General features: G+C 40.4%; 1 protein-coding gene across 1 annotated transcript in view; it reads right to left on the reverse strand.

Moving 5' to 3' along the window:
* The window catches only part of PPP3CA (protein phosphatase 3, catalytic subunit, alpha isozyme), a 162,401-nt gene that overhangs the window by 21,042 nt on the left and 121,228 nt on the right, over positions 1 to 20,131 (reverse strand). The window contains exons 9-12 of the mRNA XM_014940397.1: positions 14,308 to 14,385; positions 12,442 to 12,536; positions 3,047 to 3,172; positions 203 to 277 (exon numbers count right to left, since the gene is read on the reverse strand). Of these exons, the coding sequence (XP_014795883.1) occupies positions 203 to 277; positions 3,047 to 3,172; positions 12,442 to 12,536; positions 14,308 to 14,385 (374 nt within the window). The remainder of the gene's footprint in view (positions 1 to 202; positions 278 to 3,046; positions 3,173 to 12,441; positions 12,537 to 14,307; positions 14,386 to 20,131) is intronic.

A 20,131-nucleotide genomic window follows, 5' to 3' on the forward strand; every position in this document is an offset into this window, starting at 1 on the left:
AGGAAAGGGTTAGAACAGGCCAGAAGTTCCATTAATTCTTCCCAAAGCATGCAATAAGCAAATCCGCTGGAGTCTAGCACAACAGTTGCTTTCAGCGGCACAGAACTTAAACAGGATCCAGAAAATTATCCCAGGGTTAGTCAATAAACTTTTAAAGTAGTTTCAAGGCCAACAATCTCAACCAAAGGCAGGAGGCTCTTACCATCAAACCCATCTTCCTCCGTCCCCAGTTCATCGTCTGAGCAGATGTTCAGCACGTTTACCAGCATCTCTGTCACTAAAATGGAAAACAAATGCAAAATGTTGATATTAAACTTCCCTTGTCTGTCAGAGAGCAAACTCTAACTGTAACAGTGTTAATGAAAATTCCATACAGAAACGGCACCCACTTTTTAAACAAAATGAACCTTGTTTTACACACGTAGTAATATAAGCTTGAAGTGCCTTATGTAGTTAATTAGAAGTACAGGGTTCCATAAAAATTTTTGCAAATATAACAAATACCACAACAAACAGACCTTAAAAAAATTAGTGTGCTTACAACCTCTCTTTTTGCAATTCTCAATAAACTAGGTATCTTTTGATTTCTCCCCTCAATACATTTTTGCCTTTCACTCAACTTGGACAGCAGAACCCTCCTCTTGCTGCAGTAGGATTTGAATGGCCTGCTCTGCCAAAGGAATGACATTTCAATTGAAAAAGGTACAGCAAGAGGGATCACACAATATTTATTTATTTATCCAAGTTTGGAATGCTGTACTTTCAGTTCAACCAAACACTAACCCTTGTAAGATGCCTACAAAGGGGCAGTGTCTCTTGAAATCCAGGACAAATAGACCGGATAATCGTTGTAGGTCCCCTTCCAGCTGGAACTATTATGTATTCAATATAAATGTCATTATCTGTGAATTCAGAATATATTCAACCTTCTAACTCTGCAACTTAGGCACGGAAGGGTCAGCCTCACACTATCCCTAACCTGATCTCAGCTCTTTTTGGAAAGGCAACAGTGAGACACTAACCAGAGAACACACAGAGTAAGAACAGCCAAAAAAAACCCAAACCAAAAAACCCCAGCAAAAATCACAACCACGGAAATGAAATTTAGAGATCAAAAAAGACAAAGTTATGAGGTAAAATGTGAAATCATTAGCATATTGAGAAAAACTCCACTACATCTACATGTAGTAAGCATCATTAAAAGGGTTACCAGGCATGTCTAGCCTTGCACTAGCTACACAGGTTGAAAGTATAAATTTTTTAATCAAGTGGTTATTAAAATCCTCTTCTGTGACAAGTATGATGGCATAGCACATTAGAAGGGTGGGACACAGCCATAATTTTCCTACATTAGTGAAGAATTTAATATTTTCCTTTGACAGAATTAGTGGAAAGACTTTCCACATTAACAACCACCAGTGAAACTAACAGCTTCCTACCTTGGTTGGCCTTTAAGGAAAAAAATCTATAAAAAAAAAAGGAAATAAATAAAAAGCTGTGCAGAACATCAACTCTTACATCCATGAGTTTTGTTATATATAGAAAGGGAAAACACTGATTTCGATTCTCGAGTCTTAAAGTTCCAAGCAATTGGTAAGACATGAAGGAGGTAAAAAAAACCCACAACAAAACCAAGGAAAAATGGACGAAGGAGGAGTGTTTATGGTCTCAGAACTTCAACAAATCTGGCTGTGCATCCTGCAGCCTCACCTGAGGAGGCCACTGATGGGAAAGCTCTGGGAAAATGACCTTACAGAGCATCTTATGGAACGGCAACACGTATGGAGAACAGGCCCATCCTAAAAATGCTCTGGCTGAGTTTACGGCCAAAGAAAACGAAAGCGTTTTATCAGCTTCGCAAGAGTCTGCAACACGCGTCAGCACGGATTATGTAATGTCTCCATTAGTGGAAACAGCTGTCTATTCTTTGTTAATCCCTATTTTATTGTCTATCTGCTTTGTTCACAGAGACCTCAGGCGTCTCACTAGCGGCTTTCCTAGTACAAAAGAGTAGCTGAAAATAAAGCCAGTCATGACTGCAGGTAAGAGCCACAGCTGGCTGTATTTCCAGTTGCCTATTAAGAGAGAACTGTTATTCCAAGCAGCTTTTAAGAGTTTATTATAGTTTTCTGGCAGTAATTGCTGTTGCAGTAATATACTATAATGGATGGATCAAAGCAAGCTTCATCTCGGGCCCTGAATAAAATGACTTGGGGTTTAAGCAGTTTGCATTATATATTCATTTAATATGTTAGACCAAAGTGTTTTCATGCCTTTTGTGTGCTTGCCATTCATAGCATGAAGTTGTCTTCGGGCAACATCAAGAGCATCGTGTTTCAATAAAACATCATTTATGTTCTTTAGAGTCTTCTCGCCAGCCATGAGGCACCGTACGCCCTGGGCACAGAAGGGGCTGAGGAGCAGGTTTTCCTTCTTCCTTCCTTCCATCTCTCTGCTCTCTCCAAGAACAGCTAACCAGACTGGGTCTTAACCATCACCAGCTGTGTGTTTGCTGGTGAAAAAGCAACCTGTCATCAACATCTCTCTACTCTCTCCAGGAACAGTTAACCAGATTGGGTCTTAACCATCACCAGCTGTGTGTTTGCTGGTGAAAAAGCAACCTGTCATCAACTGATCAGAGAGGTCAGCTGGGTGAGGATGGAACTACGATGCAGCAAAGGCTGTTGTGATGTCCCTTGAGCAGCAAGCAATATACAAGGGAAGGCTCAAAAGCTTACAGAGGAACAACTAATAGGAATTTTATTCAGTGAATGCACCTCTGGCCTGCAATGTCATAAAATCTATTTCTACAGCAGAAATATAATGGCATCATAGCCTGGAAAGAATGGAAATGATAAAAACATACGAGAAGTGTGATTAACTATTGGTAATTGCTTGCCCCCCTGAGGCCTGTTTCTTCAAATCTGTCCTTGAAAGAAAGTCATCTGTCTTCCATTTATTCTTGTGATTTCAAATGAAATAGACCACAGGCATAGTGACTAAGGGATCACTTTGCAGTCTCTATGAGCAGAGCCAATTTACGTACCTTTCTCACCCACAAACGGCAAGGACCAGGTAAACACATCCATGAAGTTTGGAAGCCAGTAGGGATGAGGGGAGCAGTTGAACTGTCTGATATTCATAACGTTGTTCTCGTATTTCAATACTGCAGCTGGAAGGAAGAAAGGAAAGAAACAAGAGCGACGTCAGCCACGTGCCTGTGACCGGCTACCAGACCAGAAATGTTCACAGGGTGCACGGAGTGCAGAGCTGCTCACCAGCTTTCAACCACTTGACCTAGTGGCAGCACTTTGCTGCTAGTTACAATAGGACACAGCCTCAAAGAAGTTGCAAGCCATTTCCAGCTTTGCCTGGCACTAAGATGGGTTGGTTAAGTGAATTAATAACTCTGAGCAGTTGTAAACATAGGCTCTGGGATCTGCCACCAGCAGGGAACAAGGCAGACCATCCACAACCACCCAGTCCACAGAGTTATCTGAGCTCCTCACAACCACACTTTGGAGATAACAAAGGAAAGCGTTTATCACTCAGAGTTTGAAGGCTGCTCTTCCAATGAACATTTTCAACATATTTAATTCATAGTATTGTGCAACAGATGACACTTTCTTCTCACGTGTTTCACACTCTAGGCACACGAGACCTGTGTATCACACTTCTATTTGTTGGCTTTAAGAGAGTGTATGGAGGGAGAGCTTTCAATAATATGGTCTTCCAATAAAAATCACCCAGTGCTGGGTTTCTGTTTTTCACTTTATACGCCAACTATCTCAGCTTATGAAACAGTAAAACTAAATCTCATCCCTTTCTTCTCTGTTTTTTCTTTTCTTTCCCCCCTTTTTTCTTTTCTGTCTTCTTGCAAAGACACATGTAATGTAAAATCTTAATCATGCAGTTAAGACTCAACCTGTTAACGTTATCTATAACCTAATTAGGGTATATTTTAATTTACATAATCTGTTTCCTGAAATTCAGTAATTTCTAAATTGCACTGACACGGAAAACACGTGCTGTTGGGATACGCACAGAGACATTTCTGACACAAAAGAGTAAGTATTTCTTTGCTTATGGAGAAAAAGGTAATTTTGAGGTGACCACCTAAAACCAAAGGGACTCCTAACTACCCTGAACAAAAAGATGTAAAAATTTTTAAACAATACAGTCACAGGAGACTGCAGGCAGGATCTTTAATCAACACAGGACTAAGACAGTCAACACAAGCTGAAGCTTCCATTGGCTGTAAAAGGTGCTGGCGCTTTACACTTTCATTACTAGAAAAAGAATGGTGGGGTTTCAGTTTTTAAAAGACAGCTTGGTCAACGTTACACAGAGTTTGCTGGTGATCTCACTACCAGCATTTACATATAGCTCTGAATGTAACGTCTGCTCAGATGCTTCCTCTCATGTAGACAGCACTGACTTCAGTGCATCCTGCTGGTCATCACCTGATCCTGGAGCAGTTCTAGTTCTGTAGCTGCAGATGAGCCATCAACAAATACTTTTTCAGCTAGAGACAATATATTGCACACCTTGGAAGACATGTATGTAACTGTATGTAAATCAGCTCTAATTTGCCTATTTAAGTTATGAATTAAGCCACCTAATGAGATCTAGTAACCTGCAACCTTCAGAATGATCCTCCTCAAGCTTAAGTCAAAGAAAAATGAATCAAAGAAGCAAGACATGATAATGCCTTCGGAAGTGATGAAACAGCCTGAATCAAAGTACGTAGGGAAGGAGGCATATCCTACTTTGTTCACCCTTCTCTCCAGCCTTCCAACCTGTGGCTACCCAGGGACAAACATAGTTCCAGGGCCTGGTTATCCCTTAATGACCAACACTGACAATGAAGTTGCAGGACTGCAATATGCCACAGCACCACAGGAAATGCAGTGTATCGCAACGTTGGCTGAAGGGGGGTAAATAATTATTCATCCCCTTCCATTGACTAAAAGACATGTCAATCATACAAGGAACTTTTTTGACGCAGTAGACTGTTCCTTCCTACAAAAATTGCTAAATGTCTTCCATTTTGTGGCCAATGACAGAGTCCAGAGTGACCTGGGAGTTTCTAAAGCCTCCTCACTGATAGACACAGAAAACGGCTTGCTAACATTTATGCAAACTTTTGCCAGGCAGACACTCTCCATTTAAATTAACCACATTTGACTCTTGTCCACCCTAGTCTGACAGTTGGCAGCCATTCTGCTTTGCAGGAAAATAAAAGTGGCTTAATATGGCTATTAGCAAAAATGAGAAAACTAGTGTCGATGCTCTTAATATCTGCATCACTTTTTGGCTGAAATTACCTACAGTAGATTGAAATTCATTCTCCTTCTATTAGAGTGCCAAAATTGCACAGTAAAAATAAATAGTTTGTGGTTTTATAGAAAAAAATGATTCAAAACCACAGAAAAAAGGACCATTTAATGGTTGTGAATTTTCATTTAGAAGGACTAAAACTTCAGCTTCATCATCTTAGTGAGCTGAGGTAGTTTCCTTTTCCACTATTTTTTCAATTTATCCATTAGGTCTATTCCTAAATTCTGTGGAAGTTGAATAAATCATTTTCACAAGGAACTTCTAAAACTGGCCTCTAAAAAAGCCTGAACCACAAGCAGAACATTTGGAAAACATCAAATTAAATATAAACAGCTTTAGTTTGCTGTGGGTTGGGGGTGTTTGTTGTTTTTGTTTTTTTTTTTCAAAGGAAGACAATTTATTTTGAGATTACTATTAAATAAAAATCTTTATACCACCTCCTTAATTTATATACCTGAGTATCTTACAAAAACAAGTTCTGATCAGAGTATTTTAAAAACTATTCTCCTCTGTAAATGACCTGTGCAGCTCTGCCACAGAAATGGCTTGAAAAGCCACTTGAATAAAAATAACATTACACAGTAAAGCAAAGACCAAAGTCTTCTAAAATAACCCTACTCTTAAAAGATTAAAATAAGGTAGGGTAGTTATCAGTATCACAAATAATTTTCTGTATTTTTAATTTAAAATCTTTCACTTACAAGCACAATGTACACAAAATATTTTTATTTGCTAAGTAATTAAGATGGTGTTTAACACTAAACAAACTGGCTCTTGCTACGATTGTGCAGCTCCTGCTACTGCTTAGTAGTCAGAAGAAGAAACTCCACCTGGATCAAGAAGAAAATGCTTCTCAGCTAACAGCAGGAGTTTCTCTGAGCTTTTCTGGCACATTCCTTTCTTTCAGTCACGGCTCCTTCCCTCCCCGCTCTGTTGGCTCAGAAAGGGCTTGGGAGTTTCACCTCTGCTTCATATCTTAGTCCACATTAACTTGATGCCTAAGTAGCTGCAGGAGACCCCAGCCGCCCTGACACAGCGGGAATCTTTTGAAGATTATATGGCTACAGGCCACGTGGCCGCTGATGGAGGAGACAGAAGAAAGTGGGATGGGTTCGTTTGGTTATGAAACCCGTCACTGAGGAAAACATGACTCTCTCCAACATTTCCAAGTTCAGTTCCTTAATATTCCAGGCTGCAACTCCTATACTTTTCTTTCCAAACGTATACTCAGACAGATGCTAGCAGACCAAGCCACCAGTCACGGTTTTATCATGTACAATCACAAACCAGAGCAAGAATCTTATTTTATTATTCTTAACAGCCACACACATTTTAACCTAATTTTGGTACTAGCTGTTGTAAATGAGTTTTAGAAGCTAATGTTTTGTAAAGTGAAGATGTGCAGATATCCCAAATGACATTATACTTCTTTCCAATGCTAGTAAACCGAGATATCGGATGCTGAAATCACATTAGAGTGAAATGAAACACTAATGCAGCAGGCAAGGGGCTCCCGTACTGTTTAGCTTTAAGCATTTAACACCAGTACCTAAGGATGGAAATACAGGTGGTGGAAAATGTGCAGGTAAGAAACCTCCTTCCTTCAGCTAGAAATGGAGACAGTTCTACTCACTTTTTCAGGGCCAAGTATAAGAAGCACCCAGTGCCACCTGAGACACCCTGGGGCATCTCCTTGGTCTCCCTCTGTTAAAGATGAGCCTGGAGCACCCATGTCTCCTGTGTGCTATCTGTCAGGTCTGAATGGATGTCTCAGATCCTTCTGACATCTCAAATGGTGCTTTAAAAGCCTTTAAAACCTTTAAAATTCAGGTTGGAGCTGAATTAAGGTCTTAAGCAACATGAACAACATTAAACTGTGTGACCAATATAGTTCAGAATTACCCCAAAATGTTACATATCCTGCTTCAAAATCTCCTGGACCATTTTTCAGCGTAAATTGATTTATAACGTTTCCATCAGAGGAAAAAAATGATGAGCATGGTAGAAGTACTAGCCCAGAATGAGCTACATGGTTTTAGATAAAAAACCTCAAAAATAATTTTTGGCAAACAAGTTAACTCATTTTCTTGTAATTTTTTTCAGAAAATTCATTCTGCATTTAGAAAAGAAATGCAGTGAAAGGTTCTCAAATTCTTCATACCTAAGAAAGAATTTCAATTTCTGATTTAATGCCAAATTAGCTTCAGCATTGACTGTGCAACTGGGAACAGTGCCTTCTCCTCCAGCAGAGTTGCTAAGTAACCACAGCGTTTTCTGCCCGAGACAGGTCAGGGATAAGGGTTAGTAAAATGCTTAAGGAGTTGAACGTTATCAAAGGAAAAAATGATTTACTATACAGGGTAATGATGTAAATAATCCAGTATAATAGTGAGGCTAATTGCATTTGGGAAAAATCTTCCCTTACAGAATTCTGAAGTTTTTCATTTTACACGTACAATTGCATATTCCAAGAGAACAGCGCAATCGTGTTCAAAATTTTTGTCAATAAGACTGCAAAAATCACTTCTGGCAAACTTCGCTGCATCGGCAATGAGATGGCCTAGATACCCTGACAGCTCCTCTTTAAAAGCTTTTGTTTCCATGACAAGGCCTCATCACAACCGCAGAGATACAGCATTAAAGAAAACTGATAGGGCAAACAGAAGGTTACACTGCTTTCCTATTGCTATTTTTTCTCAAAGATCATCCTTGTCTTCCGGGTATATTACTCTGCTTTTTTCCAACCTGAAAATCACTTTCCTGTTAGATCCATTTGGATCAGGTACATTTCTTAACGTGTACCTATGGTATGCCACAGGCTGGACAAGATGATCTTTAAGGTCCCTTCCAACCGAGAAGATTCTGTGATTCATTGATATATTACTTATCTGATAGGTTAACAAGCATAGCGATGTACAGCTGGTTTTGATATTTCTAGTATGCCAAACTCCCCTGCATACTTTCTTTGTTTCTTTCCTTCATCATCTGCTTTTCCTTTCAGCCACACCACGTGGACACTGCAGCATTTGGAAGGGACATTGTGTTATTTTTTTTTGATAGCTCCGGATTCTCTGGTGGTTATCTCACCACTACGAAACTTAATCTTTTAAAAATGTTCAAAAGATGATAGTCTGTCTTTAGACAGCTAGTTAAAATTGTTCACTCAGCCAAAAAGCAAGCACTTACTGAAGTGACAGCCAGACACTAAAATATGAAGTATTGCCAATGATTTACAAATAAATTGCCTGCCTCTGCAGAACTTCTGTAAAACATTTCGCTTGCCTTTTTTTTTCTTTTTTTGGTGGCATGAAGAGCATTAGAGCAAGTCCCAATTAAGGCATTAAGAAATATTAAATGTGGGAATTAAAGTTTTTTATATGGTACAAGGGCAGCAGATCGTACAATGCAGTAATTTTTGGCAACCTCTTCCTCTGTTGCTATGGCAAATTTCTCCTGGTGATGGGCACCCTCGAATCCAGGAGTAAACCTGTGCTTACTTACATGACTTTCTCAGAGTTTCTTGATCAGTACAGCCCTCCTCCGAGGCCATGATCTCACCAGTAACTATCACAATCCAATTAACATTTATCTTCTTGCATGAGGTGTTTTGATCCTCTCCAGAGGAAGCAGTCTTAGAAAATCATCAGTGCACTTGTAACAAGTTTTAATAATAATCTTAAAGTATCTTTTTCCTCATGCCTTTTAACAATATAAATGAGAGCACAAATGTTTGAGAAAGCTATGGAAACACTGAACAGAAGCTTGGAAGTTGCCAAAAAACTGTATGTATAAATTCCTCCCCTTGCCAATGCTCTCCATTATAACGATTATGGAAAGCATAAATAAAAATAATGAAGAAGGATAGTCTTGGAGAGAGGAGGGACACTAGGCTCCCCATACCTAGGCAGTTTCCGAGTCTCTGAATTGCCTCCTGAAAGTGTCTCTGTCTCCATTAACTACACAGGGAACCCCCAAAAGGAACCTCCTAATTGACAAACCTAACTTTGGCACCCAAAGTTGTGCATGTGTGTGGGCTGGGGTTGCGACAGGACCAGCAACCACATGACAGACAAATTACTCATGCAGGCTTCAAGAGGCAAGTGGCCAGTAACCAAAAGGATACAGAAAACTCCCTTCAGTGCCAGAATCCATCAGAGCAAAAGCCACAAGAGATTCCCGTGGTGGGTCAGTACTGTGAGACAGCATCCACAGCAGCATTATTAACAGCCAATACACTGAACATGGTCTTTTTGGGGTACCTTATCTTCAGCTACTCCTGCTGAACCTCCTTTTCCTCTGGGAATGTTGCCTCCCTAATGCTCTTTGGCTACATATCTGATCCTAGTGGCTGATCTCCAGCGGGTTGAGGGACTGAATAAGGCCTTGGATAAAGCCGGCAACCAAGCCCACTCCTTTTGAAGTGCTTTGAAGAAGTACAAGAAAGTATATCTGCTTTAATGGGTATGAGAATTATCAACCTGGGATAGAAAATAAGCATTCCTAGCCCTTGCAGCTTTTTAAAAATACGTATTTATCTTAAACACTGCATTTAGAATTGACCCAGTAGCGCCAGTGGGAGATAAAGCCTCTTAGGAGTTTATTTAGGATGACTTTGTTAGCTAAGTGACAACAAGAAGCCTAATAAGAATGCACACTAGAAAGGAAGGCACTTACTAGTAGGAGACTAAATTCCTTTTCCAAGCACTGACAGTAACCAAACCCCCAAAATGATCTGTAAAAATCGATCAGGTTCTGCACCAGTGCATGATGAGTCAGATGGAGCTGACTCTGTCCTGTAACACCTCTGTACGGAAAAGCCTTCCTTTGCCTCCTGAAATCAGTCAGTCAGAAGCTCTGTGTTCCTAGTAAATTCATCTGCAGCAAATCAAGGAAACCAAACAAGTAGCCATGTTTTAAACTGATTGAGGACGGTGGTGGTTTTCTTTCTTGAAGAGGGAAGGGAGCACTCAAATGTTATATCCAGATGAAGATGCATGAGCAATGCAGCATGAGAAACCATGCATGATGTACTTTAAATGCCAAGAGCCAGTGCAATCAGTCACATGAAATAATGTGTCAAAACTTCTAATGAGAGAACAGGAGGCAGTTAAACCCAACAGAAATTCATTACAAAGCTGCTAAAGGTCAGCCTCTAAATTTACAACAAGTCATACGTTAGAGTGTGGCACACCGGTGCTGATCTTGCACCTCCACCACCTGAGTGGTGCACCACCACCACCGATTTGCCTGAGCTCACTCAGAGCAGAGGCCTCCAGCAGCTCACCCAAACTTCAGCTGTGAGCAGAGACAACCAGTGTCTATCAGCAGCTTTTCACCAAAGAAGGCTTTCCACCAGTTTTAAGACTTGCTTGCCACAGTGGAGCATCCTGGAGCAAGGGAAATGACCCTTTCTCCTGAAGTGGAGATAACGGAGAGGTACTTCTCCTCACCACCCAAACCTTGTGGTTTCAAATTCAAGATTTTGAATATTATAAATCCTCTCTTTACACTTCACATTTGTCTTCATGACAAAAATCTCATGTTGTTCACCCATTGCCTTCATGTGCACAGAACTGCCTCCGCTTAACTAAGAAACAAAAGGTGAACACTGTCTGTCACTTTACTTGTACAGACCCGTCACCAGTCCTGCCTTCTACCCAAAGCAGCCAACCCGCATTGTTCACTCGTTGCCCTCATGTGCACGGAACTGCCTCCGCTTACTAAGAAACAAAAGGTGAACACTGTGTGTCACCGTACTTGTACAGACTCGTCACCGGTCCTGCCTTCTACCCAAAGCAGCCAACCCGGAGAGGACACACGCTGTCCCACCAACACCAATGATGCTGCCAAAAATATTAACACATTCCTGGTTTCATCCTGTGCTTTTCAGGTTGCTAGCAGAGTCTCTATGTTACTTACTTTCACAAAAGCAGCTACTGACAACTCTGCTTGCAGGTATTTTTGCAGAATGCTTTCACTCATTTTTTTTCCACAAGTTAATACACATATTGAGAACACTGAAGTGTACAAACCCCATTATCTAACAGTGAGTGAAGTGTTTCCTTCCCTTGCATACAGTTCATGGCGTAACAGCTTTTAGATTATAAGTTCTATATTATAAAATGATGCCTGAAGCAGCTTTCCTTTGCAAGTTAAAAAAAAAAAATATTAAAATTGCTCCTTTGCAGGCAAGCATCCAAATTAAAAATGTCTCTTCTCAAGAAAGACCGATCTCTTTGCAATGAATCTACTTTCAAGAATACCATTGAGAAAAACAATTATTTTGTTTTGCTCACAGAGAAACACAAATAACTTTAGCTTTACTGGGAATAGGAGACAGTAAACGTTACTGCTCATTTCAAGATATAGGAGGACAGGTTTATTAGAATGCTTTATTTTTAGAAACATGATTTTTTTTTCCAGTTTCCTAGAGGAGATTTCAGGGAATGCAATAAACTATTAAACTCAGATAAGCTGCAAAGACTTGTATTCAATGGAGTCTTCATAGAGTGACCAGCGACTGCTTATTTCTGCACTAACTTTTATTTTATTTTTGGCTAATGAGATTTCATTTCCTACATAATAGTTTTCAAGTGATTAAGAAAAGCAAAACATAAAAGAACTCAGACAATATCTCCCGCATACTTTATCCACTGATGATCTGTTAGCTGAATAGAGGGTTTGCATATACAAACTTCATTAATTTTATTGAAAAGTAGCAAAGGGACAAATAACTGATCATAAGCAATACTGGGCTCTGAACACCTCACCTACAGCACCTGTTAATATACTTCTCTTAGTTAGTAGAGCTGTTTTCAGTTTTGCTTCCTGTGTAACTTTTACTTAATAACGCACAGTCAAAATACAGGAATATCCTAGGGCATATTAGAATGTACAGGTATGTTCACAGGCATGCATCTGCCTGTAATTGAGTTAATTAAATGTTTATTATGTAATATATGGAATGGGCATGAACTAATAAATAGCGGAAGAAAATGGGCATGAACTGATACATAAAGGAGTGAGAAAATGCACCAATGCAATATATTTGAGTAAAGAGAAGTACAGCCTACTGTATATTAACTAGGACTAAATTCTTACCTTTGTTATTGTATACATCTAGATAGTTTGGTGCTGAAAAAATTGTGATTAGTGAAGGGAAGCCTGTAGTTTGGCTTTTCCTGTACATACGATACCTAAAAGGAAACAGAAGATATTCATTACTGCCCAATGTTGTATATGTATTTGTCACTGACCAAATATTGTGCAAAAAACCCTAGTACATTACTCCACTGGCTGTTAACAAATGCCAAGACAGAAAAACATGCATATGTGCTTTTACAGACACTAAAAAAAAAAATATAAATATTTCCTGCAGGCTTATTCATTATGTCCGTTTGGGATGCCCAGGGATCCACACCACACTCAAAAGCTGTGTCTGCATCTGAACATTAGTGTGCCAGAGGTGGATTTTATTATGAATTTGCTCAGTGCCCATCCCTGGAGTCAGGGGGCCTCTATGCAACTGCACCCCAGGACTCTCCCAGACTCTCCCTCCCTGGGACTGCGGGTCCTCCAGATGCCCTGGAGATGTGTGGTACTGCCTTCATCCTCCATGACCCTCCAGCTGCCTGGAGGGCAGAGGGGATGCAAAGTATGAGAAGGGGAGGAGAGACAGGGGGTCAAATATTTTCCGTGCTGTGTCTAATATCATCCAGTTGATTAGCCAGTTTATTAACACTTGCATATTTTCATTAACTAACCTTGCTGCCTTATGAAAAATAGAAGGCTTATTGGACCAACATATAATCAACCAAGCGTTAAACCTGCAAGTAATTGGAAGGAAACCAAACAAAGAGTACTTTTGTCTTACTAAGACACAAGTAACACCAAATCCTGCTCTTCAGTCTTCAGCTACAAGAAACTGAAGAATTTGGCAAACATCCACAATAGCTGCACTGAAACCACTGTATAGTCTCAATGCAATCCCTCCTACGAAATTTTATTTTTCACCCTTTATTGGAAAGCAATACAATAAAAATGAAATTTCATTACCCTTGGGTATTTCATGCCAGTTATTTTTGGCAGAGTAATAACTTGCTTTTAATTGTATTGAGGTTTTTAAGTATGTGATAATTCAAACATTCAAAATAGCTTTTTATATGCATAGTGAATATCAACCTCATTCCTACAATCTTGCTACTTTATCTTTTATTGCTATTCAGGTTGGGTAAAGTTTCTACCTCCAAATAAACACATTAATAATTTATGCAAGATATGCAAAGCTATTTATTCAGATACCAATCCTTCATTAAAATCTCACAAGCATGGTTTATTTCAATGAATAGATAATTTTTACATTGTAGTCTTTACAATGGCAATAGTTTCACAAGGGAACCATCAACATCACCCAGTGCTTGACCTGGACTGTTTCTGCACACAGCATCTTGATAAACTCCTTAAATCATTACTCCTGCTTAAGATCATTTTTAGGTATTGAGTTCCACAAGTTTATTTTCTTGATAAAGTTTAAAACCAGTAGGCCCAGAAGTTTTGGGTAGGTATGAAAGTTCTGGCAGTCATGAGCCACGTCACTTCCCAGGCATCATTGCAATCAGTGTGTCAGAAGTCTCAGACACACTTGCAAAACTTCTTTGGCTGAGCTGAATTTGTTTTCCTTCCCAAGTTTGGCATCCAAATCACTTTTGGTCATTTTATGCCACTTAAAATCACTAAGTAAATGGGATATATGAGCATTCACTAAATCCTGTAACTTAGTAATAATCATGTAAAAGACATTCTAATGCCAGCGTATGTTTTTCTAGCTTTAATAAGAAGTAAGAGCTGTTGCAACTAAATATTAAGTTTTCCAGTTCATGCTCAGTTATTCTTTAACTCTTACTTTGCTCTGTTTAACAACAGTAAGCCATTATTCATTATTAGTGTGCCCTCTCCACACATACTTACCCAGCATCCTGGGCTTCATGAGCTCGGAGTATAGATAACAAGTTATTGTGCTGTAGGAATTCACATACAGCAGGGTAACTGTTGGAAGAAAACAACAGCACCTGTTAGGGCATTATCGGAAGCACCACATTTAGCTCTAGCTTTCAAAAAACGTTTCCTCCGACATGCATCATGCATGAAATCAGCCCCTGCTCTGCAGGCAGGTTTCAGCAGAGACAACACTCGCAGCAGCACCTTTTTTAATCCCACCCTGTAAGTGCATGGAGAGGAACGCTGCAGAATTGCAATTCATCACACCAATCACCCACCCTATTGCTTGTCAGAAAGAAAGTAATTTCTTTTATTATACTTGAAGATTCAGTGTACTCCAAAAAAGAAAAATGTGATAGAATGGTTGCTTGAAACAGAGAACCTTCTCGCCCAGTAGCTGCAGTATGTATAGGCTGCTTGCGGACACCAGATGCTAAGGTGGGGTGCGGAAAGAGAGGGAGAAAGACAGAAAGATGAAAGGCAAATCCATCTCCAAACTGGAGATGTTTGATCTTCTGAACTTTATTTTCTTGACAAACAAGAATTATCTTTCCCCTTGGCAACTTAAAATGTAAGTTCCGTGACTTCTGAAACCCCCAAAATGTGCCCAATGAATGAATTTTCCAAGACATGTTCTATTGTGTGAGTGAAAACAAAATCATTAGGTGAAAAGAGGAATATGATAGAGGAATCTCTATCATATTTTTCACTGCACATGGACAGTGTTGCTTTCAACGAGAACAGAGGAGCCCTTTCCTACAACCTCAGCACCGCAAAAACCAGTCTTGCTGTTTAAGACACTGAACACGTATGGAAATCACATACAAGAAAAAAAAAAACATAGCATAACCTGAATGTAGGTTATGGCATGAGTGTGAAATATTAAGTTTTCAGAGAAAAGCTATTTAAAATTATACCTAAGTAACGGTTACAGAACTTAAAATTACTCCATTTTGTTGCTTTTGAAAATAAGTTTTGTTTTTTCTTTAATGACTGTTCTCTTGCTTTTAAGCCACTGATGACTCCATGCCTGTACTGAAGGGTAACAAGCCCAACGGCCATCTACCACTTCAAGACAGGAAGCAAAACCCCTCTTCTCCTGTCATTAGTAATTTAATACAGAACCCAAGAAAGCCCAAACTTCCTGGCTTCCTCTGCCAAAAGCCAACTGTAGCAAGAGCAAAACAGAGCAAAGAACATGCATGGAAGAGGGTAAAGGAGAAGAGGTGTTGGAATAAAGATGACTTCACAGATTTGGCAAAACCTTACCAGGCCCCTTAAAAACATCTAAGGGGTTGCAAAGTGTCTTTATTCAGTCAGCATCTAGAGCTCTTCCCTTTTCTCCCTCTTTGGGCCAAGCCTATACTGGCCGTATCCAGATTTATTCCCCACCTTTGAAACTAAGCAATCGTCCAGCTGACTGCTTTCTATTTTGTGACCTTTCAGCGGGGTGGGAAGCAGGCACCCTTGCGAGGTAGCAGGTGGCCTCATCCACATCCCTGCAGCCCGGTCACCCTACATCTGAAAGGCACTTCTGCATTTAACCTTGCTCGCTGGCAAGGATGCAGCATGGTGTTGGCTCCCTTCTCACTTAAAGGAGTTAAAGTGGGATGAAAAGGAGTTCCATCTCACTTTCATTGCTTGTAGGAGTTGCACTTAATAAACCTAGGGAGAAACCAAGTGTTACCACCTCCTGTCACTGAATGTGACATCTGAACATCTGAATGTACTTCTAGTAGCAGAGGATGGTTGCACATCAGCAGCAAGACAAGCTGGCCAGGCACAGGAGTCTGAGTTGTTGCTCTGGTGCCCCTCTGTCTGACTGGAGCCTGACCAGCTCCAAACACCATACCTCCAAAGCCGACATGGTGGAGAGGCAGGCTGGCATGGGTGGAGAGTTGGGCTGCCTTCTGAGTGCAGCCTGCCCCAGAGCAATGTTCACCTCACTTTCACCGCTTGTAGGAGTTGCACTTAAAACAATAAACCTAGGGAGAAACCAAGCGTTACCACCTCCTGTCACTGAATGTGACATCCCATCTCACTTTCATTGCTTGTAGGAGTTGCACTTAATAAACCTAGGGAGAAACCAAGTGTTACCACCTCCTGTCACTGAATGTGACATCTCAACATCTGAATGTACTTCTAGTAGCAGAGGATGCTTGCACATCAGCAGCAAGTCAAGCTGGCCAGGCACAGGAGTTTGAGTTGCTACTCTCTGGTGCCCCTCTGTCTGACTGGAGCCTGGTTGCACATCAGCAGCAAGACAAGCTGGCCAGGCACAGGAGTCTGAGTTGTTGCTCTGGTGCCCCTCTGTCTGACTGGAGCCTGACCAGCTCCAAACACCATACCTCCAAAGCCGACATGGTGGAGAGGCAGGCTGGCATGGGTGGAGAGTTGGGCTGCCTTCTGAGTGCAGTGTGGTGGAGAGTTGGGCTGCCTTCTGAGTGCAGCCTGCCCCAGAGCAATGTCTGACCTGAGACCAGGACACAGATGTTCCCAGATTTGAGGCCCAGGATGTGACATGTAGATGATATAATTCCCTCCTCTCATTGCTGGGCAAACTGGAGGGCAACAATCAAAACTGTTTCTCAAAAAAAAACAACCAAACCGAAACTGACGGCAAAAGGTGTAAACCTCACGTTGCAGCTCTGAAATGTCACCTGATGGCTGGAGGAAAAGCAAAATAGACCCTGCATTGACATCCATTCACCATGTTTATTTTCCACTATAGATTCAACTCTCCCATAGTTCAAACAATAGAACAGCCAGAAAGGTTTGAAGAAGGAAATACAAGGTGTTGGGAAGACATTGAGGCCTCCATGACCTCCATGACTCCATGACTACTTCTGTGCTGGTTCTACAGTGCTATGGGCTCACAGTGTGCCCGTAAATAACACAAACTTGCAGAGTCTCTGGCTCAATTAACTCACTTTCAGGTGTTACGTTGCCAGACTGTTGGTACTATCAAAGACCTTGGCAAGAGCAGACTGTTTTGCAGTCCTTTAGGGGCAAGATGCAGTCATACAGTGACACTGTTATGCAAAATAAGCTAAACATACTGAACAAATTAAAAAATAAAATAAAATCTCAACTAAACATTAGACAAAAGACCTACTTTTTGTCCCAGCCATGATTTCATGGACCACCTTTAGAGCCCACTTCCAATCACTTAATGGCTCCATCAGTTTCTAACTTCATGCATGAAAGAGATGAAAATTCACACACACAAAAAAAAGAATAATAAAAAGGCACAATCTAATGCATCATCTTCCCTCAGTTTATTCAAGAGCCACGCTAGTGCTTGTTTCCAACCTTCCTGGATATTTTGAAGCTGAAATGTCATTTGCAGCTAGAAGCTACAAACCCAGTAGAATGGTATATTGATGGCTTTGGACTTCACCCATCTAGCATATATTCGCAGTCACAGATCTGGTGTTTGGAATTGTCTAAAAAGATTGCCATTATAAAATAATTTCCATTCCTAAATTACGTAGGGTATCGTTTTGGCAACTGCAGTGATCTCAAACGCTGACAGGCTGCCATTCAAACCACGGGCAAATGAGAACTAATTTGCATACATTTCTTTTCATAATTAATTGTGACTAAATGTAGACTTATGGTACATTTTGTTTAGAAATTTTTACATTAACTTCTGAAAACCATGGTCTATAATGAAAAATCTGACAGACAGTTGATTACGTTCATTATCAGTGCAGCTGCTCAAAATGTCTAGCCTATTACTTTTTTTTCCAGAGTATTCTTTTCATCCAGTGTTAAGTACTGCTTTTAAAGAAGATATAATGAAGTGGTAAAAAATGCTCCTAAATAGACATGATAGGTTGTTCTTTCCATTTCAAAGTACAAAAGTGGGGTTTTTTTTTATTCCTTAATTATCTTCTTCTTCATAAATCTGTGGAAAATAGACTTCTACTAGCAGAATTCAGCTGATTCTACACACCTAGAAAGGCAGAGATGCCACATAGTGTTCCATGTAAATAAAAATAAAAAAAATTAAAATCTGGCTGCCATCTTTTCATCTAAGTGAATAGCATGGTATCTGTAACGAGCAAGCACTCTTATTACCCAGACCGTACAACCCACGAGCAACTAATGTGGGTATTTTATTTTGAAAAAGGCAAAGCAACTCGCAGGCGTTTTTCTTCCACTACTTGTTGAAACGGGGGCTGGAGGAAGCAAAGTTTTTACTGCATGAAGCTATTAAATACACTGCACCAGTTGTGACAGTAAACACAGGGCTTTAATTTCCAGCACTTTTTTAACATCAGTTTGCTCCTGCCCAAATACAGTTTCATATTAACCAATATTCCTCAACACAAAAATACATGCCCTCCAGGTAAACAGCAGGAAGTCCTGCAAAGTACCAGCGAAACAGAGATTATGGCAAAAAAGTTATCAGAAACAAGCTTTTACAGAAAAGAGTTCTGCTTGGAAATTTTATTTTTCTAATCTTCCTAATGAAAATTGTCATCTTGCAATCAAATTCCCTAATAGTTTTTCTGATTGCTGCCCTTCCAGAAACGCTCTCCTCCTTGCCCTGCTTTGCAGAGCCCAGACTGTAATTCAGATGAGCCAGAAATAAAGCAGTTGGCCAAGAGGGAAAACAAACAAACAGAACCCCCCCCACGCAACAGGCTTTTCCAGAACGACCCAGCCTTCTGCCTGCGCTTCATGTGTCATGCTGAATCACGGAAGAGCGGTGACTCACGGAGAAAACAAAATACCCCACCGCTAAGCTAGAGAGGTGTTATTCTCCATGGAGTATGTGACACTGATATTCCCTACTTCGGCGTCCTTTTTTCGTTAAAATGCCTCATGCATAGTTTACTAGTCCTGAGGTCTTTTTTGCATGATCACTGATTACTTCTGTGCGGTTCTGGAAGAGAAGCAATACTTTGCTAACGTGAACCAAAATGGCAGATGTTTTAAAATTGCTCTTTCACCAATAACTAGAAAAACCGGATGGGTTTAATCTGATTTCTTTTCATATCCTTCATCATACCTTTAAAGCAGAGGCATAAACATTTCTTTACAAAGAGGACATTTCAACAGCTTCTCTAAGATTACGTGCACACATAAAAACAGGTTTTCAGCAAAGCCCATTGGCTCCACACTTTAGTCTCTGAAGGCAAACTCTTTTGCTGCTCTGCTGTCCCAGGCTCCCAGTACATCTCCTTCCACCTGCTTGTTCTTGCCCTTCCTTGTGCTGTCTGCAGAGCTACACTGAGAAGCGGAGCCGGGAACTGCATGGGATTAGAACCAATAAATACACATCTTTTTTTGCAGAGTCATTTTTTAGAAAATTGGCTGCGTTCCCAGGTCTGATGGAGCACACGAACAATTCCACCAATACAGCTGGGCAGATAATGCGAGGGCAGCAAAAGCTTCTGGCCTGGGAGAAGGTAGAGTGGAAAAGCGGGCAACAGGATCTGTTTAAAATGCTGCAACTGCAAAAAAAGCCCATCATTCATACAACTGTGCCTCATACCCTGAGGTGAAACATGCTACAGTCTTCAAAAGCCTTTAGCAGACATTTCTGTAGTCCTTGCATACTCACAAATTTAATATGCCTGTAAAGTAAAACCATGTAAATGATGTGCCAGCAGGGCCAAAATATTCTACCCCAGAACATCTGTAAGGCCAAGTCATTTCACTGCTATCCAAGGCTGGCATATGAAATTCTTAGAGGAGTCTGCAATGCTAGTCGCTCTTGCCACTGCTAACCATTTCTGCCTTTGGTTTTTGTTGCTTTAGAAAAATATAACAATGCTGTCAA

Source organism: Calidris pugnax, unplaced genomic scaffold (genome assembly GCF_001431845.1).
Source record: "Calidris pugnax isolate Ruff unplaced genomic scaffold, ASM143184v1 scaffold34, whole genome shotgun sequence".
NCBI classification, from domain to species: Eukaryota; Metazoa; Chordata; class Aves; order Charadriiformes; family Scolopacidae; genus Calidris; species Calidris pugnax.